We start from the raw sequence: 26,026 nt of genomic DNA, 5'->3' as shown, positions 1-26,026 counted from the left end.
GTGGTCGACGACAATGTGGTTCGTTAGGGTTTTAATGATGAATGGGAATGACATGTAAATGCCGCTGGGAAAAGGTTGCCCAAATAGACGAATTATCAACAGCTAAATGATTTTTTTTTAGTTCCAAGAGTCGAAATTTTCTTCGAAGACTTTAACCGTATGGTTTCCCTATCATCTTTCATTAACGCATTTTTAATGTTGAACCTCCAGCAAGTAAGAACCTAATATTTCACTCTATCAGTTCTGTAAGTTTTGGGAACAATACCTACATTTAACTTTAAACGGAAGTTCAATTGAAACGCATTTTAGCAACAAAGATTAAAATGATCAACAATTCAAGCTGATTCATATATAACATTCTAATGAACCATGAAAACAAAATTTCACACTTCGCCCAATGAAAACAAACTATCAATGTTTAATGGTCCTGTAAAAAAACTCGCAGTTTTTCGCTCAAGAAGTTGAGGTATTAAATGAAAAATTTCAATGAAAAAGAACTCGTTCTAATTCTATAAGTAATTAAGCTGAAGAAGCTGGCAGCAACTGCGGGTTGATCGAAAGGATCTTTGTGCGCTTGCTTCAGGATATTGTCTGATTTTTCATCCAATTTGTGTAGTGTAGGATCACTGAAAAAAAACTGATTTTTAGAACATAACCTAATTTGAAAAACAATGGTTATTTCAAATCTCGATTTACAAATTTAAATAGACAAAACAGTTGGCTACAACTTTCCTGAGCCTTTTCAACCCGAAACAGTGTTTGATATCCCTTGACATTTTTTTTAACTTGTGAAACAAAGTTTTGAAATTTCTGACCTATATAAATACTCGAAACAAAAGTGTGCAAAGTCGCTAGTTTAGTAAACCCTACACCCCCTCCAAATATTTCGAGCTCTGGGAATTTGAGTTGGCGCGAAATCCGTCTATTCAAGCTTGACAAAAACCGAGCTTATCGTTTAATTTTAATTACACTGCATTTTTTTACACGAAATCGCGTAAAAAAATCGTGTAAAAAATCGCGTAATTAGGAACAAATCGTGTAAAAATAGATCGCGTCGTTTTGATAAAATCTTCTGCTACAAAATAAAAAAAAATCGTGTAAAAAACAATCGCGTAGAAAAAGAATTCAGTGTAAAAAGTCCATATTAAATATTTTTATTAGAGATTGAGATTTCGCTTGCCCATAAAAATAGTATTTCTACACGCTAAATTTCGAACGAAAATTGTATTTTCGCGCCGTTACGTGTACACGACTGTAAATTTTACAATAACATTTTATCTATCGAGTTTTGAATTCTCGAGACGATAACGACTGGGATGTTGAAAAATCGTATAACTTAAAAAGAAAAAATTCTCGTATTTACTTCTAGTTTCAGACTTTGCACCTGAAACTTTTTGTGAGGAATCTTAAATTTTGTGATTCGTTCAATACGATAATGAAGCAAATCTTATCTAATTATTATGATCATTATCGGAAGAAATTGATCAACATATAGAAAGTTAACTACAACTTCATTTTTTTGCATTGTTCCAATTTGATCCATTGTAACTAATACAGTGCTTTTTCGATTTTATTACAGTCAAAAAAAAAATTTACCGTGACTTTGTCGAAACCATGAATTTACGAAATGATAAAAATTGGATTTTTTGTGTTGTATTCAATTGAAATTTATAATATTTTGAGAAAAATTATGTACTTCCATAGTTCAATGGAATATAAGTTCAAGATACAAATGAATAAACAAAAAAAAAGTTAGTTCATAATATTTTTCTTCATTCTTTAGCATAGTTAGGAGAGTCTAAAGCTTGTTTATGTGAAATTGTAGAACCGCTGGATTTTATAATTTTTAAATCCACGTTTTATGAACTTCGAACTGTATGGCTAATTGAGCTGTTAACAGACCTTCTTTCTCAACTGCTCGCGTAATACATAAGTTTTGCTTCAAAGTCAATGAAATACGTATTTTACGGTTCATTTTTCTCAAAATCATGACCCAAACAAATTGCGACAGATGTGACACTTGATTGCCAGAGAAAATTGATCAAATAAATTAGGTTTATAAAACTAAACACATGAAAAGACACAAGGCACAGGTGTAAATGATGTTTCAAATACACTTTTTACAACTGGAAACACATTATATTTGATTTAGTTTTTTTTTAAAGCGTTATAAAAACGATAAATAGCGTGAATTTGGAGAGTAGTGATCAAAACGACTGTTGATAAAATCGAAAAAGCACAGTATTAATGTTCATTTCAGTCATTTATTTCTAAGGGAAGAATGGCCAACCGGTTCCATTCTTCTCTTTATTGCTATGAAATCTATCCCTGATCAAAAAAAATTGTGTGTTCCTTACTCATAACACATTTTTTGTTGTTTAGTTTTGTCCAAAAAAACAATGTCTAAAAAGACAGTCATAATTTCAGAGGGGTAGAATCGTTATATCAATTTCCATTGAAAAATTCAAAGTGATTTGCTTGTTTGAGAAAAAAATGATGTTTCGTGACTGTAGATCTGGAATCGTCGTACTTCCAAACAAAAGTCAATGTAGTCCTGTGAATATTACCTAATATACATCCAACAACAAGAATCTGTAGGCCTAGAAGGACTAGGTTTTTTTTCACGCGGGGTTTTTTTTACGCGGCTTTTTTTACGCGGGTTCCGGAATTTACGCGGATTCCGGAATTTACGCGGTTTTTTTACGCGGTTTCTTTTTACGCGGCACGTATCCCCCGCATAAAAAGCGACTTTAGTGTATATATATTTGAATTCGTAGTGTATTTAAAATAGTAGTGCAAATTCGTTTTTCTCTAAGGAATTAAAATACCACTTGGTCCTAACTAACTTAAGGACAAACGGCATTGAAAACAAAAAATGGCCGACTTCGAGCCACCACTTCGAATCTTCAAAAGCACAAGACTCGGTAACAGTTGATGCGTCACCTGTGAAAACGCTTTTTTATGTTTGCTGCGCTGAAGCAAATATAAAATAGCGTTTTCACAGGGAGCACATTATCTCTTCCCGAGTCTTATGTTTCTCAAAATTCGAAGTGGTGGCTCGAAATCGGCTGTTTGGGCCTCATCACCGTGTCACCTTGAAACCGACCAGTTACAACTTGCTAAAAGATGATAGAGTGAAACTCCAATAATTTAGCAACACGGCCAACCTCAATCCTTTTATATGATTTCACACATTCGAGCTGTCAAATTCAATCCATCGCGGTTGGAATTACACTTTAGCCACTCTTCTTTCAGATTTATGTCGGATCTCGATGGAGCAAATTCACGCTAAATGATCTAAAGATACGCAAAAAAGGCCGATTTGAATAAAATTTTGTGCCTGTTTTTGTCTTAACAAATTAGGTGTTTTCAGTGAGTGAAGGAATTTCTCAGAATCAGGAGTAATTGTCTTAATAGGCGTAAGCATTTCGGCTTTGGTTTTATTCAAATATCAAAGCTCAGAAGCCTTTGGTTGTACAGAAAAACTGTCTAGAAATTATTTGTAGGGAATAAATGATGCCTTACCGAAAAAAATATACACCGTAAAATTTTATTTTCGTTATAAAAAGTTCTAGATGCACACCGAAATATATTTTACAGAAAAATGAAATTCCTTCTAATTTTTCTTTCTGAAGAAACTTGAAATTACAACCAAAGTTATAATCAGAAACGACAGATAATTTTTTTTATTGAAGGTAATGTTTAAAAAAAAGATTTAATCTGATCATCTCTTATCATCTTACCGGAAGTGAACCTCAGAGGAGACAGGATTGTTGTTGTCTGATCCGCTGTTAAGTTGTCCGATTATATGAAAACAAACGTGCTTTGTTTGAGGCTACTTCAACAGCAGATCGTAGCAGATCGACTATTGTTAGCTACTAAATTATGACTGTTTGATCGCGGTCGCACGGCAGCACACTAGCACAATCTTCGAATCTGTACCTGCAAACTGTCTTGAGCAGGTATGCGTAAAGGCCTCAATCCATGGCCTAAAACTTCTACTATGCGCGATATACATTCCTCCCGACAAGAGTAACGATAGTACAATCGTTGATGCGCACGTCGCTTCCGTTCTAGACTTTTTTGCGAGCAGCGCAGTCGATTGCACGTTGATGGTATGCGGCGACTACAATCAACCGCGTATAACATGGATTAACTGTAATGGTGTAATTAAACATGATGAGTCCATGCAGCTACCGAATGCAAGTGCTACTCTCATTGATGGCATGGATTTTCTGAATCTAAACCAGGCAAATTTGACTCAAAATCACCTTGGACGAATGCTTGCTTTAGTGCTTAGCACCCCGGATTGCGAAATTTCCGTAGAGGAGTGTGTTGCCCCGATGCTGCCCGTTGATTTACACCATCCTCCCGAGCAGGAGAAAATATTATTATAATATCACAACCAGATATTGAAAATTCACCTCATTTTGATCTTAATATGGTTTACATAGTTGGTAAAATAACAAAAAATAATACCAAAATATTGTTCCTCCAAGGCAATATGAATAACAAACCAATTTCAATAACAAACCAATTATTTGCATTAAAAATCACGAAAATGACCAATTCAGATATTTTCAACTTATTGAACCTTGAATGTATAACTGAATATATTATAAATAATAAATAACGAACAATTTTCACTTAAAAACTTACTTTTAATGAGATATTTTAAAATCAACTCGAATATCTTATTGAAGGTATAGCGAGATATAATATCAAAATTTTATGATATTTTCATGTGCATGTTTGAAACGCAAATATCTTTCGAATAACACGATAAGTCTTCACAGCTAAATATGTTATTGATGAGTTATTATTTTGTTATGCTCTCCTGCCCGGGCTCCGGGTTTTCCTTCCGCGATGCGAGTATTCAATTATAGGAAAATTGATTTTGAAGCTTTTAATGCTTTTATATCGAACATTGATTGGCCAACACTGTGGCCAGACAGTAACAATGCGGACTCGATGGCAGTAAATTTTTGCGCACTTGTTGGATCATGGCTTGCAGATAATTTGCCATTTGTAAGACGACCATCCTCCCCTGCTTAGAGTAATCATAGTTTGAGAGTTTTGAAACGTAAACGAAACGCATGCTTGCGCAAACTCCGTCGCTTACGGTCAGATGAATCGAAGCATGATTTTAAACGCTCAAGTGAAGAATATTGACGGCTGAACTCAAGTCTCTACAAGTCATACGTGTTGGGAGTTCAAACAGACCTGCGCAGAAACCCGAGAAAGTTTTGGAATTTCGTTAATTCAAAACGAAAATGCTTCTAGACCCCAACGGACGTGTATTTGGAGGAAATGGTATCCTGCTCGGATTCTGATTCGAACTTTTTGCGAAGTTTTTCTCCTCTGTATTCGCCTCCGATTGTGCCTCGAATGACGTACTGCGCGCGCCGCTGCGAATGTGCCAGCAGATCTTGTTCATCTTGACATCTTCGAAGTGACACATGATATGGTTGCTGCCGCCGCAAAAAAACTTAAATGTTCGTACACTGTTGGTCCCGATGGAATACCGGCCGTGCTTTTGTGCCGTTGCATTGATATTCTAGCCGCTCCACTTTGCATCATATTCAACATTTCTTTGGTACAAGGGAAGTTCCCCGAGGTCTGGAAGCACTCCTATATGTTCCCGGGCTTCAAAAGTAGTGATCGTCGTAATGTCAAAAATTATCGTAGAATAACCAATTTTTCTGCCGCGTCTAAACTTTTCGAGATTATTGTCAGCTCTGTTGTATTGAGTAACGCACGCAACTACATTTCTTCGGACCAACATGAATTTCTCCCCGGACGATCTGTGACAACGAATCTAATGTATTTCACGTCGCATTGCATTTCAGAACTCGAACGTAAAGTACAAGTCGATGTCATTTACACAGATCTCAAAGCTGCTTTTGACCGAATCGACCATAAAATATTGTTAAACAAAATCTCCCGTCTTGGTGCTTCATCTCGGTTCGTTAGGTGGCTTGAATCGTTCCTGCGCGATAGAATTTTACAAGTCAAGCTGGGATCCGGTGTATCGTCTGCGTTCACGAATAAGTCTGGTGTACCACAAGGTAGTAACCTTGGGTAGCTTCTCTTCATTATTTTTTTCAACGATGTCGCTGATGCTCTTGGGATCGTTTGCAGATTAGTTTACGCCGATGATTAAAAAATATACTTGACGATTCGCAACATCGAGGATTGTTATCGTTTACAATCACTTTTAAATACATTTGTGACGTGGTGTAAACTAAACTCTCTGATTATAAGTACTACAAAATGTGAAATGATAACATTCCATCGCACTCGAACGCCAATTATTTTCAACTATACTGTCGATGGAGAAGTGCTGCGTAGAGTCGATTGCGTAACTGATCTTGGAGTTATTCTTGACCGGAAGCTTACTTTTGATAAACATCGCGCTGCAGTTATTTCGAAAGCAAGTAGGCAATTGGGATTCATCGCTAATGTTGCGCGTGACTTCAAGGACCCTCACGGTATGAAAGCACTGTATTGTTCGCTAGTGCGCCCCTCACTTGAAAACATTAGTGTGGTGTGGACTCCACACCAGCTGTCATGGAACCTGCGCCTTGAACGTGTACAAAGACGATTCATTCGACTGGCCCTGAGAGATTTACCTTGGCGTGATCCTACCAACCTACCACCCTGTCCGAACCACTGTCATATACTTGGACTTGACACTCTAGAACGCCGCCGTAAGTTACAGCAGGCTGTATTTATCGCCAAGATTTTGAATGCTGAACTGGATTCCCCGAAGCTGTTTTCCATGATGATTTTTCGTGCATCTCAACGCATGCTGAGGTCCTCTTCTATGCTTGTAAACCAATACCATCGTACAAACTTTGGTTATTATGAACCTGCTGCGTTTAGTGTAAGAACTTTCACGAGTGTAGAGCATTTATTTGAATATAGTGAGCCAAGTCGTATTTTAAAGTATAGACTAACTAATAGTAGATACATTACGTCAGATGATATAAATAAATAAATAAAGAATGCAAATTTATAGAGGTTTGTCAGGCATGACCAAGATGACCAAAATCCACCCTAATAAACTGCGGATTTCGGTGTAATGACTCAAGCAAGCAAATTCACGCTCACATTTTCATGCACATGCACATTCCAGTTCGTACAAAGGAGTTAGCGTGGTAATCGACTCGGTTCTAACCGTCAAGGACTTTCTGAAGGCTAAAACCGACCGTTTTGAAGATTCCAGCCTTCAGTCGGTAAAGATACTGGATTGCAAGCAATCGCACTCAGTATCGCTCGACAAGGGTGTAAAAACTTTCACCCAATCAGACTAATCGACTCGGTTCTGACCGTCAAGGACCTTCTGAAGGCTAAAACCGACCGTTTTGAAGATTCCAGCCTTCAGTCGGTAAAGATACTGGATTGCAAGCAATCGCACTCAGTATCGCTCGACAAGGGTGTAAAAACTTTCACCCAATCAGACTATTTCCCTGTATCTTTCGCCGGGACCGCCCTACCGTTTAAATGTTTAAAGAGGTCGCTTCCACCAAACTAGTTTCCCCGAACATTTCCGAGGTTTTGTCGTACGATTAGTCTGAGTCCGACGATTCAGTTGGAGAACCTTCTTTTGCTATACCCGGGAAGTCTAGGAAGAGAAAAAGCCTCTCTTCTCATAAATTTCCTAGGAAAGATGAAGGGAGATTCCCATCTGAAATAACAGATCCTATCAAAACTGAAACTGCTGTTGAAAACCCAAAGCAAACTTCTCAATACTGGCTAAACGTAATTCCCGTAAGGAGTCTCCAGCACTTCCAAGAACATCAATCTACCTAACTGTTCTTTCTGTTTCGTCCAAGATTCAGCCGGAATCTTGACTGCTGAACATTTCAGATATTGTAGACTGGATTTTTGGAAATTTTAACAAAACTGATCCCTTCAAAAGTCTTCTAATGGCATTTACACTTACAGGTAAAACTTTTTTGTGGCAATTGACTTCTAAACGTCCTCTCCTGAAGTGAAGGAACATATCTTTGTTTTACAGTAGAATTGTAGAAGTACCATCTTCAAAATTAATTCATTCAAAATTTTGATTAATAAATACAAATGCGATGTAATTTTCTTATGTGAAGTTTGGCTCATTTCAACTCTAGATCTTAACATCCATGATTTTAATATTATTTCCCTTGACCGAGATACTCTTCACGGAAGAGTACTTCTGGGGATTGAGAAGTGCTATTCGTTCTATCGTATCAACCTCCTATCGGCTCCAGGCATCGAAGTTTTGTTTTTTTTTTTTTTTAATCAATAACACTGTGCTACAGCGATTTAGAACTTCTAATGGGACGTAGTGTAGGTTGTCGTGTCCGATTTGTATGCACTGAGGTCCAAAAAACCGTATTATGACCATAACTTCAGATTTTGGGGGTGTTTGTAAAATTTCTAGTATGAGCGAATGTTACACTCAACAAGACCAACAACCTACACTAGGTCACTTCAGGAGTTCTTCCATTTTTTTTTGCACGGCACGAAGGCAAAAACAAAGTTGTTTGAAAAAGTACGAATTTTCGAGCCAAAGATATTTTCATTAAAACAATCAACAAGACTCAATTAGACAAGTGATTTGATATTCTTTTGGAAGTAGAATAGACGTGCTTTCTGAATATCAAATCGCTATCTGCGTATTTTCGCGTACGAAGGAGTTATTAAAAAGTTAAACTAACCTGTGAAAAACCGTTAATGCTCGAATAACTTTTTTATTTTGAACTTTAGCTAGATTAAATGTTAACAAAGATGTGTATTTCTGTTTGGCTAATAAAATCCAGGAGAAAAGTCATATCGAAACCTTCGTCAAGGTTGCTATCAGAAATATATGAAACAACTTTTTCGAAAACACTGGCTGTCTATCTCCCTGCCCTGAAAAAATAAATGTTTCATATCACTTCTAGGTGAATTAATCACTAAATCGTCCATTCTTAAAGAAGCGCAATGGAATACATAAAAAAACTTTTCGAAATAAAGTATATCACTAAAATCGAACTTGAGGACGCTTTTAACCCTCTAGACGGCCTTTAGACGGCCTTCAGTCAAACCTCTAAAAGGTCTCAATAAATACTTTTAAAAAGTTTATAAAGTTTTAAAGTGATATAACTTGGGCACTGGAAGGTTAATTTAAAGCACGAAATCAGCAAAATAAAACACTGTGCAATGACTTTAAAAAAACTTGCTAGGTTTAGTTCTAGTTTCAGTTTTAGATCGTAGTCGACAGTGAGGATAAAAAATTTGCCTTTAGCTTATAAGATTCCGTAGTAATAAATTGTCTCACTCCGTTTGACATTTTATGTATTGTGCCGCATCAATTGAAGGTTATGTACAAAAAATATATTGTGTTTTAATTATTTTATTATATATATTTTTATCGTTTTGAATAATCATAAAAAAACAATAGGTATCCTCCAACAAATACTGTAAATAACTTTCTTCTTGATAATAATCATAGATCTTTGCATGACTATTTTCTTACGAAAGTCGCAGTGACTTACGGGAGAAACTATTCCTATGCAATATCACCATGAATTTATGAGAAAAAATCAACCGTACCTCTTACCGATTCGGTTACTATTCTATGCCAAACTGTCAATTGTACTGCAAATTATCACCGCAATTACTTAATGAAAAAAACTTTCGTTTTCAAAGTAAAATAATTTGATCTGTGAATCTTCAAAGACATTAGATTTTCATTAGAAAGTGTTAGTTACTGGATTACAAAACTTGTTTCCACATTATTTTCAACGCATTTGGAGTACAATTTTAAGAAAAAAAACATATTTTATCTGTGACTCTCGTGCGTATTGGGTACACAAAAAAGGCCCTTTAAAATTTGTATCATACGTTCAATAAACGATCGATGTAGAAGTTCAAAATAAAGAAACAGCAGAGCAATTTTTTTCCATCCATCGTAAAACAACACTCCCACGAGCGAACGACTTTTTCGAATTCACCTCCAGTAATCTTCTCCATACTTGGAATCCAAACTTCGCTTCAATAAATCATCGTTTATCAATCGATAAACCATTCGGTACCCCTTTGCCCAGATGAGAACTCTTTCACGCCTCGAACGTTCCTCTATATCGCGCGGCAACATCTACCCCATCCCCAACGAACAAAAAAACAGAACCTACCCAGCGGCAGCGTCTCGATCAGCACCATCTCTCACACATTTTCTATCTTTTTGCAGCATCGCAAAACACGCGCAAATCAGAAGCACACGGTACCAGCAGCAGTCACAATTTTCCTGCAAACGACAAATTTTACTTCAGGCTTTTGTCACTTTGCTCCAATCGTGCTAACCACCCGCGCCAGCCAGCAATTTGAACAGCAGAAGGAGGCAGGGAGTGGGGCGCGAAAAGTTCACCCAAGCTGGCAATTGCTGGAGAGCGCAACTTCCGCGAAATGTCGCGCGCATATCGGCACCATCGTTCAAAATTGGAAGCGAGAAAATGTCATCCCTCGTGGCGAAAAACGTGACACCGGCTTTCACGCTCATTGGTTGACGTGGCTTTCGAGAGGGAAGAAACGCGAAAATAAATACGGAAACTAACCGAACACATGAGCTCCAGTTGGTGCTGCTGCTGGAAGCTAGTAGCAGCCGATACTGGAATAAATGCTCGAAATTTATGTTTTGATTAATTTGCATACATAAATTATTATATTGCAATAAGTCACTGTAGGGTTTTCTGTAGGGTGAACAGCATAGAGCACCTCTTAAGCAGGTCTGGTGTGAGTAGAGTTTGGTACTGGGTGAAGGTTTTTCTAGCTCCTGTGGGAGGGGTTGCATATTTGCGGCTGGTGTCACTAATGCATTCGGTTGGTTATAAAAACGATGACAACCGTGGCGGTGCCAACCAAAGTGTTGTCAGAATTTATTATTTAATCGTTCGAACGTCGAGAGTGGAAAACCTTTTACGTTCTCTAGCCCTTCCAACACTGCGTCCAATTTAGGCAATGGATTCTCCGACAGTCAGTTGCCATTGTCGTCGTCCTCGTCGGTCGGTCGTCATCATACCATTCCACCGATAGTGACGAGGTCCCACAGGAACATAGCAGTTCTCGGGGTCGTGCGGTTTCCACATAGAGCGGAAGGTGACGGGTGGTTTAAAACAAGACAAACGACAACATTTCAATCAATGTTTGTTTAGGCAAATTAGACCGAGAGGCGTCGGGGCATATGTGTTGGCTTTCTAATTTGCATACGAGAGCGTGAATCCAGCCCGGCTGTCAGCTTCCGTCCTCCGGCAGCTTCCGCGTACGTCGCTTGCTTGTCCCCGACGACGATCCGATGAAGCATAAACTTCAAGTTTATAAAATATAAATTTGTTTTTCCGATCTTTACCCCTGCTGCAGCCACCAATACGTAAAGAATATGTGCGGCTGTATTTTTGCGGGCGAAAGGATTCGCTTTGAACAAATTGGAACGTACAATTTATTAAAATTTTATACCATTTCATTCAGAGCTTAGATGATGGTTTTTTTTTTGCTGCTACCTTCGTTTTGTCATCCGAGCTTGATGCATGGGCAAACAAATCAGAGGATCCGAATGTCATCCGGGCCACCACTAGTGCTCCCGGTTGACTGGCTGCGACTGGCGACACTGAGAGATGGCTGTTTGAAATATTGCTCGGTTGCGAGAATTATACACAAATGGATAGGATTTGCGGTTTGTTTTAATATGCAAATTGGCATGGATTTTTGGATTACTAATGCGCAAACTTCTGCTAAACGGGTGAATGATTGAGCCATCTGATCTTTTTGAAGATTTAGGAATTGAATAATTAACTGTTGCTAGTCGTTCTGAATGCAGGATGTAATAATTTGTTTTTTTTTCTAATGTTGTTTGTAAAATTAATATTCATAAACCTATTTTGCACCGTTTCATATTTTCTCTAACAATATTTTTTATTAAAATATGGTAGAATGCTTTGAGAAATATAAATGAGACAAAGACTGACGAACAGTGATAAGACAAAGTGGGGTAAATTAGTAAACAATTTTAAAAAAACTGAGAGGTGTTCACGGAAGAAATTGAAAAACAAAAAAAAAAGAAATGTAAATTGAAAATGCAAAATGAGAAAAAGTAAACGAGAAAACAAAAAAAACCAAAGATAAAAATATAAGAAAAATGGGAAAGCGATATTGCAACCAAAAGTAAAAATAGAGAAATATATGAATATTGGAATGAAAAATAAAACAGCAATGAGCAATGCATGAGGAGGTAAATAAAACAAGACAAAAATTAAAGGGAACCGACAGATAAAATAATAACAAAAATACGTTAATGAGAAAGAAACATAAGAAAAAAGAATGAAAAAATAAACAGAAAATAACGTGATAGAGAGTAATAAGAAAGGGTAATACAACTAGACTATGGCGAAGAAGAATGGGAAAAAAAAGAAACCGAAATGGAAACCAGAAATAGGAATAGGAAACAGTAATGAGAAAAAGGAATGAAACAGAGAAAATGGAAAGCGAAAGAGAAAGAAAAATAAACAATGGGAATAGGAAATAGCGATGAAAGAAGACAATAATGGAAAACAAAAACTCAGCGATTTTATATAAAAAACCTAAATTAATCCACCTAGCGGTTTCTCATTCAAATTTATTATTTGTGAAAATAGATTTACATGAATGCTTAAATCCAAAAGGGTATATTCACTTTTTGGGTTCTAAAATATTGATGTTGTAATTAAAGTATAAAATATGAAATTTGACGTAATGTTAATGCTTCAGAAATAGCGAAATATACGAAATGACTCTTAATTTCGAACAATTTATTCACGAGCGATACTGGGAACGTTCAAATAGTACGATACCACATTTAAGTCATGTTGAGGCCATTAATCAAAGTAGCTATAGTGTTGAATAGTCTTTGAATTTCTTTCCTTCCCAAAACTTTTGAACCACATATCAAATTGTTATGAAGTTTGTTTTTTGTAAGTTTGAGAGATGACTCGTTTGTTTGACACTAGTTATGCTCAAATAAGTCGTGTAATACTTGAGATAATAGACTTTCGGTGTTTTACAAATTAAAACATAACGGTTGCTTAAGTTTGATACAATCAAATGAAAAGGTAACGTATAGGGCAGCCAAACTTTAAAACCACGTGTTCAATCAACCGTTCATCTGAAATCAATATTGTTCAAATCGGTTGTGTAGTTTCTAAGATAATGCAGTTTTGTGATTTTCACATTTCGATACACTACAGACGAAGTTACAGTCCGATTACAGCAAAATTCAATAAGGTATTATGAGGCAGCTAGACCTTTCATTTGATACTAATTCTGTGGAAATCGGGTCAACCATCTCTGAGAAAAGTGAGTGAGTCCAAGTAGTCTTCGGAATATGTTTCTTTTCATAGCTGGTTTTCACATTTTTAAACATAACAGGCAAAGTAATAACCCGTTTGCAAAAAAAAAATCATTAGAATCTTATGGGGCAACAAGACCTTCCATATGACACTGATTTTATGAAAATCGGTTCAGTCATCTCTGAGAAACATGAGTGAGATAAAATAGTCTCCAGAACACGTTTCTTTCCATTACTTCTGAACCACATGTTCAATCTTCATAAAATTCATAAGTTAAGGGTTGTTTAGGTCGCCCGTTCATTCGAAACCAATTTTGTCCAAATCGGTTTTGTAGTTTTTGAGATATTAATGTTTCGTGATTTTTACATTTTGATACATAACCTCTAAACTAGAAATCAGATAACAAAAAAATTTAATAGGTTCTTATAGGGCAACTAGACCTTTCATTTTCAATTAATTTCATTGAAATAGGTTCAACCATCTCTGAGAAAATCGAGTGAGATTGGGAGAGCGTTACACACACACATACACATACATGCAGAAAAAGCTCAGCTCGTCGAACTGAGTCGAGTGGTATACGACATTCGGCCCTTTTGTGCACTTTTATACCTTTAGTTTTTGCAGTGATTGCTATACCTTTCTAGAAGAAAGGCAAAAATTGTAATGAAAGAAATGACTTTGAATTTCACCTTCAATCCCGAGCAAGGCCGCAAACATTGAAATAGTACAATATTAAATTTAAATGATGTTGAGGCCACTTACTTTGATCGTAGCTATAGTTTTAAACAGTCTGCGGGTTACGTTTCTTCCTATAATTTCAAACCACATGTTTAAACATTATGAAATTCATTGTTCAAGGGATTAAAAGCCCATTAATTTGAATTCAACTATGTTCATAGCTTCTGAGATATAACAGCGTTTTTCACATTCTGACGCAGCGCCAAAACTCCGGCAAATAGACGCTTAATTTGACACCAAGATAGAAAGAATCGGTCAGACCATCTCTGAGAAAAGTGAGTGTGAAAATAAGGTGCACATACACACGTACACACCCACACACACACATATACACCTGTACATGCATACATGCAGAGAATGCTCAATACATCGAACTGAGTCGAGTAGTATATGACATTCGAACATTTGGATCACTTTTCTACCTTTTAATTAGCCAGTGATTGTTAGGAGAATGTCAACATGTTTACTTTCATTATGTGATTTCACATTTTTATGAACAACGAACAAAGTTACAATCCGATTACAATGAAATTCAATAACAACCTATTGGGCAACTATAGCTTTCATTTGACACTAATTTGGTAAAAATCGGTTTAGCCATCTCTAAGAAAAATGAGTGAGTTTAAACAACCTCAGGATAACTTTTCTTTACATTACTTTCGAACCACATGTTCAATCATAATGAAATTTGAAAGTTAAGGGTTTTGGAGACAGTCCGATCATTTGAAACCAGTTTTATTGAAATCGGTTGTGTGGTTTCTGAGATATTGATGTTTCGTGATTTTTACATTTTGATACATAACCTCTAAACTAAAAATCCGATTACAATGAAATTCAATAGCAACCTATGGCGCAACTAGAGCTTTCATTTGCAATTAATTTTATGAAAACCGGTCCAGCCATCTCTGAGAAAAGTGAGTGAGAAAAAAAATTGCACATACACACACACACACACACACACACACACACACACACACACACATACACACATACATACATACATACAGAAAATGCTCAGTTCGTCGAAAGGGGTCGAGTGGTATATGACATTCGGCTATTGGGACCACTTTTATACCTTTGGTTTTTCCAGTGATAGCTATACCTTTCTAGGAGAAAGGCAAAAAGTCCAACCCAAACATTTATTTTGCTCCGAGCGTGCAAAATCGTTATAGTTGTTTCTAAAAGATTAAATCCGTATATTTTTTGATCGGGTGACACTTTCTGATATAGAGTGCTTCTGAGCCGTTCCATCGATTTTATTTGTTTTGACGTCAAATTGTAGGGAATTTTAAGTCTTTCAAGAAAAAACCTCAAACTGTATAATAAATAACAACAGCTATGCGTAAACCCTTATTCAAACCGTATTTTGACTTTTTATAGGGTTCAAGACCTAGAAGATCCTTTCGTTAGTTTTTAGATTCCTCATGAAATTTTTCATAAAATATCGAATTGAAGGAGGAAGGTACACTAAGGTCGCTTTTTACGTGTTTTTTTACGCGGGTTTTTTTACGTGGCTATTTTACGCGGATTCCGGAATTAGCGCGTTTTTTTACGCGGATTCCGGAATTTAGGCGGTTTTTACGCGGTACGTATCCCCCGCATAAAAAGCGACTTTAGTGTATATTTTTGCCTTTCTCCTATTGCCTTTCTCCTAGAAAGATATAGCAATCACTGGAAAAACCAAAGGTATAAAAGTGCTCCAAAGGGTCGAATCTCGTATATCAATCGACTTAGTTTGACGAGCTGAGCATTTTCTGTATGTGTGTGTGTATTTGTGTGTGTGTATGTGTGTGTGTGTATGTAACGCTCTCCAAATCTCACTCGATTTTCTCAGAGATGGCTGGACCGAGCTTCATGAAATTAATTGCAAATGATAGGTCTAGTTGCCCCATAAGACCCTATTGAATTTCATTGCAATCGGATTTTTAGTTTAGAGGTTATGTTTGAAAATGTGAAAATCATGAAACATCATTATATTAGAAACTACTCAACCGATTTTAACAAAATTGATTTTAAATGAACGAGCTACGTAAAAACCCTTAACTTTTGAGTTTCATGAAGATTGAACGTGTGGTTCAGAAAATATTTAAAGAAACGTGTTCTGGAGAGTGTTTAATCTCACTCATGTTTCTCAGCGATGGCTGAACCGATTTCCACAAAATCAGTGTCATTTGGAAGGTCTAATTACCCCATAAGACCCTATTGATTTGTTTTGCAATTGGACTATTACTTTGCCTGTTATGTTTAAAAATGTGAAATCCAGCTTTGAAAAGAAACATATTCCGAAGACTACTTAAACTCACTCACTTTTCTCAGAGATGGCTGAACCGCTTTCCACGAAATTAGTATCAAATAAAAGGTCTAGCTGCCTCATAACACCCTATTGAATTTCAATGTAATCGGTCCGATTCTTCATCTGTAATGTATCAAAATATGAAAATCACGAAACTTCATTATCTAAGAAAATACACAACCGATTTGATATTGGTATCAAATGAACGGGCTAGTTAAAGGTTAATTGATGAATTTTATAGTGATTACTGACATTTCAAATTCACTCGTTTTCCCAAAAATGGCTGGACTAAATTCAACAATCTTAGTGTCAAATGAAAAGTTTGGCTTTCCTATAGGTTCCCATTTGATTTGGCTATAATCGTTTTTTTATTCCGACCGTTATGTATTAAATTACAAAAACAACGAAAGTCTATTATCTCAAAGGTCACACGACTTATTTGAACATATCTAGTGTCATTTGAACGGGTTGTCTCTCAAACTCACAAGTAAGAAATTTCAAAGCAATTTGATATGTGGTTCAAAAGCTATGAAAAGAAACGATATTCAAAGACTATTTAAAACTGTAACTGCTTTGATCAAAACATATGGTCTCAACAAAATTTAAATTTGGTATTGTGCTATTCGTACGTTCTCGGTATTGCTCGTGATAGAAGTGTACGAAATTCAAAGTCATTTCTTTTATTTCGCTATTTCTTCAGCATTAATATTTTACTCCTAAATAATATTTTTTTTAATTTGCCTTTCTCCTAGAAAAGTATAGTAATCACTTGCAAAACCGAAGATATGAAAGTGCTCCAAAGGGCCGAATGGCATATATCACTCGACTCAGTTCGACGAGCTGAGCATTTCTTGTATGTATGTGTCTGTATGTGCAGATTTTTATTTTCACTCACTTTTCTCAAAGATGGCTGGACCGATTTTAATGAAATTATATGCAAATGACAGTTCTATTTGCCCCATAAGACCCTATTAAATTTAATTGCAATTGGATTTTTATTTTCAAGGTTATGTTTAAACATGTAAAAATCACGAAACATCAATATCTCAGAAACCACACAACCGAATTCAATACAATTGGTATCAAATGAACGGGCTATCTTAAAAACCCTTAACTTTTAAATTTTATATATTTTATATTTTATTGAATAATCATATAAAACGATTCAAACAATCAGTCCTCAACATCGAGATAAAACACACTTTCTACAAAATAAATAAGCTCAATAGACAACTCCAACAGTTAAAACAACAAATCATCAATTCCACCGATACTGAAACCCACACTACGTTTATATTTTCCCAAGAACTGGCATACAATCGAATCTACAACCAGAAACAAAAACAAACCCGGAAAAAACTCCACAATCTGATGGTTACATCATCTAGAGTCCATTCGACGATTCCAACACTAAATGAAAAAGCAATTCTTAACGCAACCGACACAGAAATCCCAGAAGAAGTAACGACGTTACTAAGTCTAAGTCCAAAGTTTTCACTATATCCTCATAATTTCCCGCACAACCAACTGTACCACCTTCTTGCCGAAACCGAATCAATTTTAAAAACCAACTTCAAGCACCAAATTCAGGACACAACCCGATGTATGATTACCAATTGCATAAACAATTTCATCCATAAATACGATAACTGTCCGAGAGACCCAGAATCCAAGTTTATAAGAATCGCACAAACCAAAACCAGAAATTTCCTGAAACTAAACCCAAATATCTGCATTCTATCGGCCGACAAAGGCAACCGCACTGTTGTGAAGTTAACCGAAGAATATAACCGTAAAATGAAACTCTTGCTCAACGACACAAATACGTACAAAACTGTTAAATCCGATCCCACGAACAAATTCCAAACCGCCAACAACAACATCATAGGACGATTGCTCGAGCTCAAACTTATAGACAAACAAACTGCCTACAATCTGAAAACCTATACCGCCACTTGCCCCCGAATATATGGACAACCTAAAGCACACAAACAAAATCTGCCTCTCCGTCCCGTGGTCCCTGGAATGACTAGTCCGAGCTACAATCTTTCTAAATATGTCTGCAAAATATATCAAATGTCCATCCAGACCAAATACAACGTACGTGATATCGTCATATCGCTGTTCACCAGCATTCCCAAGGAATTAATTATCCGTGATACCATAAACAGTTGGGGATCGCTGAGAACTAATACCAATATCAATTTGGATCTGTTCCTGGAAATCGTCAACTTCTGCTTGGATTCAAGTTACTTTATGTTCAGAGATCAATATTACTCTCAAATAGCGGGTGCAGCCATGGGAAATCCTCTCTCACCGATACTCTCCGATCTCATTATGGAACCACTCATTGACTCCGTTTTACGCAACATTTGTTTCCCTGTTCACACAATACGCAAATATGTCCATGATCTGTTTCTTATAATTCCCAAAGATAAGAAAAACGAAATACTGACAGCTTTTAATTCATATCATAGCGACATTCAATTCACCATAGAAGAGGAACAGAACGGACGACTAGCATATCTGGATATGACACTCATACGACAAGCTGATAACTCAATACGCACTGAATATTATACGAAAACTATTGCCTCCGGACGACTATTGAACTACCGATCCATCCACCCACTGTCGCTAAAAATTAATATAGCTTCCAATTTCATATCACGAGTAAACGATCTATCCACCAACTTAACTGATACCCAGAAGAGAAACATTATAGTTCAACAGCTTAAATTAAATGACTATCCTCTCAGTTTAATCAATCGATGCTGGAATCGAATGAAAACCGCTAAGAACATCCAAACCACCCACAATACACCCGCAGCAGAAAGAATATATCGGTCGATACCGTATATACCGATGTTAACGCCCCATATAGTTAGGATATTGAAACAGCAGTACCCAGAAGTTTGTGTATCAACGCGATGTACACACACCGTGAGAAAATTTTTCATCCAGATCAAAGACCCCGTTCCCGCATTACTTAAACATAATGTCATATATAAAATACCCTGCAGCAACTGTGACAAAAGTTACATTGGCATGACCAGCAATCTGCTTAAGAGCAGACTCTCCAACCACCAGAGCAACATAAACAAACTCGATCAGCTGTTGAACTCAGGACTTCCATACACCGACCCCGCAATACGTTCTCTCAGAGAGAAAACAGCACTCATCTCCCATTGTATCGACGAGCGTCATCGGTTTAACCTTACCGAAACCAAAATATTGGACTTCACACACAGGAAATCATCTCTGAGCTTGCTAGAGATGGTATGGATCTACAACGACACATCCACAGTCAACAAACGCACCGACGTAGACGGACTAAATGCTACATTCGCTGGCATCTTGCATGCAATAGACAAACACAGAAACAAACAGCAACAGATAGTAAACAGCATAAACTAGATAACAGTAATACCCACAAGAGTAGTGACAACACGCCGAAGCAGTAAAGTATAGTGAACTCTAAAAACCATACAAAAAAGTTTATTTTTCAAAAGCACATAGAACAATCAAACACCTTTGATGTACATAACAGGACGCTTACACGTAGAAATATTACAGTTAATGACGATAGACAGAAACCTAGTAAGTACACGCAACGCCTATACACTCCTCACACTAAATTGTTAAAATGTTTAATACAGTAATTCCCGGAAGAAGGCTAAATACACTCAGCCGAAACGTAGGACAGTAGACAAACTTCTGTTTCGATCTTTTAAGAGAAGACTGCAAGCCGAAACTCCATAAATTTGAAATCGTTACAGTCGAAATAGACCTCGAATATATAGATTGTACATGTGGTTCAAAAGCTATAAAAAGAAACGTCTTCTGAAGACTGTTTAATTTCACTCATGTTTCTCAGAGATGGCTGGACCGATTTCCACAAAATCAGTGTCATATGAAAGGTCTATTTGCCCCAAAGACCTTAGTGATTTTTTAGCAATCGGACTTTTACTTAGCCTGTTATGTTTAAAAATGTGAAATCTAGCTATGAAAAGAAACATATTCCGAAGAATACATAAACTCACTCACATTTCTCAGAGATGGCTGAACCGATTTTCACGAAATTAGTGTCAAATAAAAGGTCTAGCTGACTCATAACACCCTATTGAATTTTACTGTAATCGAACTGTAACTTCGTCTGTAATGTACCGAATTGTGAAAATCACGAAACTTCATTTGATTTGATCAATAGTATTATCAGATGAACGGGCTAGTGAAGGATTAATTGATGAACTATGATTTAACACGTGGTTTCAAAGTTTGGCTGCCCTATACGTTCCCATTTCATTTGATTATAATCGAACTAAGCAACCGTTATGTATTAAATTGTTAATAAAACAACGAAAGTCTATTATCTCAAAGATTTCACGACTTATTTGAACATAACTAGTGTCAAACGAACGAGTCATCTCTCAAACTTACAAATAACAAACTTCATAACAATTATGTAGATATGTAGTTCAAAAGTTATGGAAAGAAAAAAAATTCAAAGGCTATTTAAAACTATACCTGCTTTGATCAATATATGTGGCCTTAATGTGGTATCGCACCATTTGAATGTTCCCGGTATCGGTCGTGATTGAATTGTTCGAAATTAAGAGTCATTTATTTTATTTTGCCATTTCTTGAGCATTTACATTACGTCAAATTTCATATTTCATACTTCAATTACAACATCATTATTTTAGAACCCAAAAAGTGAATACACATTTATTGGATTGAAGCGTACATGTAAATGTATTTTTACAAATAATAAGTTTAAATGAGAAAGGCTGGGTCTGACCGCTAGGTGGATTAATTTAGGTTTTTTATTCTGTAATAGATTTTTCATTCATCCATGAGCCACCATGCGTCTCCATTGAAAATTCTACATTGCAGTAACTTATTCTAATGAAGACGCATGGTGCTTCATGATATCTAATGTTTAGTGGCATTAAAAACTAACAATAATCTATCTCCAGAATGAAAAAACCTCTTTCCATTTATTTTTTAAATTTTTCCATGAAGCCTATTAACTTCAATTTGACGCCAAAATATCTAACTCGGTTAAACGGCTTCCAAGTGTGGCGGCTTTCATGAACTACGCAACGCTCATAGGGGGAGGGAAGGTATCTTTGAGCGTAACGCTCATAGGAGGAGGGAAGCTATCCTTGAGCGTTACGATTTGTAACATAGGGAAGGGGGAAAGTAAGACCTGCGTTACGTGACACAAAACCTTTGGAGAGACTCTCCAAAAACGAGCATTTTTATCAAGCAAATTCTTCCACAGTGTTATGTAATTTTTATAAAGGGGTAGATGATGGCGTGACTGTTCGTTACATACGGGGGGTGGGTGTTCAAAAATTGATTTTGTTACGTTACGCAATTTATGAATGTTGCCTATCAAATATAGTGACCTGAAAATCTGGCAGAATGCCGTTGTTTTGGGCAACTCAATTTAAAAGGAACTAATGAAAACAGAACTGGATAAATAATAGGAAATAAAAACATGAAAAGAAGAAAAATATATTACAGTAAAATTAGAGTGTACAAATAAAACAAATATTTGTAACCATAAAATAAGAAAATCCTCCAATAGTACATATAAATATCGATCAGAAGAAAAACAAGAAGAGTGACATACAAAATCGGTTCTAAAAATTGAAGCAAAATGAAAATGCAATACGTTAAACAAATTTTATTCAAAATATATTCAAAACCGAAACAAGACCACATATTAAAAAAGGGTTTCTTTTTTCTATGGAAGTCTATCGAAAAAGTGAACAAGCAAAAAATGAAATGAGACAGACAATTCTTGGAGTAAAGTGAACTGAATGAAACAAAATGGAAGGCGGAAATTGCGAAAAAAATGAGAAAGTAGTTCTAGAAGAACTAAACAAAGCAGGCACGAATCAATGAAATTTTAAAAAAAAACGGTTTGTATGAAATACGACCGCAGAGTTTTTATTACGACAGCCCAACTTATATCAATGTATTTCGGGGTACAGGTTAAGGATTTTTTTTTACACTGTGTACCCATCACTGCGACCATAAATATTTGGCTACTATTGCAGCAAAATTAAAGGGAATCCTTTGAAAACTGACTGAGAATCTCGAAGTTTTTAAAATTTCAATTAGCACCCCTATCCCAAAATGTTGTTGTATGACGTTATTTCATTACAAAAAAAATTAAACAAATAAAAAAAGATATTTTGAGTGCAAAAGGTGCATTTTGAACGTAAGAAGGTGTCATTTGATATTTCTAAATATTGTGACAAAATTACGCGGATCGAAATTAGTAAAAAAAATGTCAAAAAGAAGAATAGGAAAGAAGTGTAAAAAATGCATATAGAAAAGAAAATATCACGGAAAGTGGTGAGGAAAAAAGGAAAAAAGGAAGAAGAAAAACTGCTCTAGTCAAACACAATAGGAGTGGTCCGGGTCGGCGGAAGAAAAATAATGATGAAAATTTGAATACAAAATTGAGAAGGATGAAGAATATGAGCGCATTGCATATGGAAAGGAGGAAAACATAAATAAAATAAAAGGTGAAAATAGGGGATACGTTAAATGAGAGAATAAAATTGGACTAGAGGTGAGTTGGTAACACAAGATTAAAAAACGAATATAAGAAAGATTGATAAAAAAGAGCAACAGAATAAAAATATTTAAACAGAAAATGATTATGTGATTCGAAAATAGATCAGTCAGTAGAAAAAGATGATGAACAAGGAGCGAAGCGAGGAAAAATCTGGAAAAGTAATAAAATATAAGAATAATAATGGGAAACGTGAAAAAAAAATTTACTGGTTCAAAATCAAAGCCAACTCAAAAGGAGAAATAGAGAAAATGAAACGACAAATTTTAGTAAATAGATGTATACGAAAAAACCTAAGGTTGAAAAACAGAACTAAAAAAAATCTTGAGAAAGAGGAAAAAGGAAATGGGAACCTTTGCGGATAATCGAATCACTGAAAAAATAATCAAATTTGCTATTAATTAACATGAAATGAATATTTTCTTTTTTTTATTTTACTTGTAAGATGCAGTGGCGTAACAAGAAATTATTTCGGAGGCGAAAAGCGGTAAGCGATGCAAAAAAAATTGGACATTGATGATTTTCACTTAATTCGAACATGTTACAAACATGCCGGAAGTGACAAAAATGATCACAAATATGCCAGAAGGGATGGTTAAGGTGAAATTTCGGAAAAAAAATTAAAAACGAACACAAAAAAAAATCAAATTTCGGATAATCGAGTCTAAAATTCCGGATAATCGAATCTCCAGATTATCGAGTCCGACCTGTGGCCGAAAAAGACAAAAATCACCCAATAGAACATAAGAAGAAAAAGGTCAAAAAAACGATAAAAAAGTTGAAGCGAAGTAAGAAAGAAATACGGCAATAATAACTTCTTTGAAGAATATTTAAAACGACAAATTAAACAAAAAAACTGCTTCTTTTTTCTATGAAAAAGAATCGGTACATGGAATCTAGTAGAAAAACGAAAATAAGCGAACCGAATAAAACCGAAATGTTACTTTGGAAGTAAAACATTGGACATTGACTCGATAAGGACTGTATAGAGAAGAAAACAATCAGAAAAAAATGAGTGCATATAGTAACATTTTAAACAAAAGAAATGAAAAGGAGTAGGAGAAATAGAAAAAACGACAAATCTTAGTGGGTACATGCATACGAAAAAAATAAAACGGAAACAAAGCTGAATCAAAAAAAAAAAGATTAAGTAAATAGGAACCAATGCGAACGGAGCTGAAAAAAGAATAAGAATGAAAACGCTAGAAGAAGGAAAAGAAAATACAGTTAAATTGGAGTGGACAAATAAAACAAAATGTTATAGCCGAAAAATTAGACAAGGAGAATGAAAGTAGGACATTGGATAGAAGTCAAAACTCGATAAGGGCAATATGAAACAGGCATGGAATAGTAAAGTTGAGGAAAATACCAAAAAAAAAGGAAGATACAAATACTAACATTCTAAACGTAAGAAGCTATGATTTGAAACTTTCAAATATTGTGGCAAAATTATTAACCAACCAATTTCTTATTCTTTAAACGTTTTCTTTCTCACTTCTTACTTTTTTTAGGGGCAAAAAAAAATTACGAAAACGATCATTCTCAGCACTGCAACGGCCGATTTGGGAAACTTGGAATTTTATTCAAGAGATATAGTTGCTTTAAGGTTTGGTAAAGGTACCACCACTCTCCGCTACCCCTCTCCGTTTTCGCGAGACGCAAATTTATGAAAAAACACAGATACCTTTACCAGGTACCTTTACCAAGACTTAAAGCAACTATTCCCCTCGAATGACACTGGTCAATACAGGTGCACTCCTAAAGCTCCAAAACCTGAAAAAATGAAAGATCATAGATATTTAACCATTCCTATGAATTTTGGTGTCCCTAGCCATTACTGTTTCTTCAGAGGCTTGAATGAGTTTCCTCGTAAACATAACGATAAAGCGACGAGCCCGGCGAGCAATTTCTTTACGACACTCTCACGTAAGTTGACGTGTTTTGGTAATGGTAATAGGAGCACCAAAATTCATAAGAATGGTTGAATAGCTATAATCTATCATTTTCTTCGAGTTTGAGCTTTTGAAATGAACTTTCTAAGTTCCAAGTTTCCCCAAATAGGCCGTGGCAGTGCTGAGAACGATAATCTCTAAAAAAAAAGGTTTCGTCCCGAACCTTTGCTGATTTTAAGGGAAAAATTTAAATAGAAAGTGAGAAATATTCACGAAAAAAATATAAAAAGAGATAACATCAATATCGCACGCTTAGCCTTGGGGCTAGTAGCGGTCTCGGTCAACTAGATTAGTTGAGAGAATTCGTTATCGATATAGTTTTTGGCTCATTTTATATGTGTAGGATAAGTACAACGATACACCGTTCCCCAGTGCTGAGTCGAGAAAATTTCCAGCTCGAAAAGATCCTCGACTCGATCGGAAATCGAATCCGATATCACAACTGTGTGGAAGAGCTAGCCGACCGACATCGCTAACCACAGAGCCACGAGGACCACTACAGAAAAAAAGAGATAAGCAAAATGTAAAAAGGCATAGAAAAATATAAAGTGAAAAAATGAAGAAAATTGAGAAAGAAATACAGAAAATTAATATGATAAGGAAAACTTCAAGGAGAAAGAACGCGAAAATTGAAAAACAAAGAAAAAAGTGGCGCGCTTGTGTAGACCAAACGAGGATAAACAACTTGAGAAAAAAGGGAAATATAAATGTAAAAGAGAAATGATAATGCAAAATGAAAACGTTGAATGCGAATCGGCAAAGATTTGAGCTGGAGAAATGTAAAAACGAAAGTGAAAAAGGTAAAAGGAAGCGAAAGGAAAGTGTATTCGAACTTATTGAACACCCTGTAGGCAAGAGAATAAAATCATGGAAAAAGAAATTATTATGCTCATTAGAAATGGAACAGAAAATAGAAAAGGATAATGAAAATGGAAAGGCAAGGAAAGGGTCAAGAGGAAATAAAAAAGAAAATAAAAGCGTGTCAAGATGGAAATGAGAAAAACAGTAATAAACCATACATTGTAAAGGTCAATGTGGACAAAAATGGAGAAAATATAAAATGGAAGTATTGAAATGGAAATGGAAACAAAAATGGTAATTGAAA

The 26,026-nt window shown here is 35.8% G+C and overlaps 1 protein-coding gene across 1 annotated transcript; it reads left to right on the top strand.

Moving 5' to 3' along the window:
• Positions 1–17,745: 17,745 nt before the first annotated feature.
• On the top strand, positions 17,746–19,791 carry LOC129728278 (uncharacterized). The gene has a single exon (XM_055686705.1). It carries the CDS (start codon positions 17,746–17,748, stop codon positions 19,789–19,791), a length of 2,046 nt encoding a protein of 681 aa, XP_055542680.1.
• The last annotated feature ends 6,235 nt before the right edge of the window (positions 19,792–26,026 follow it).

Source organism: Wyeomyia smithii, chromosome 3 (genome assembly GCF_029784165.1).
Source record: "Wyeomyia smithii strain HCP4-BCI-WySm-NY-G18 chromosome 3, ASM2978416v1, whole genome shotgun sequence".
NCBI classification, from domain to species: Eukaryota; Metazoa; Arthropoda; class Insecta; order Diptera; family Culicidae; genus Wyeomyia; species Wyeomyia smithii.
Note: the sequence above shows the minus strand (reverse complement) of the source record. Positions and strands in the feature narration are given on the sequence as shown.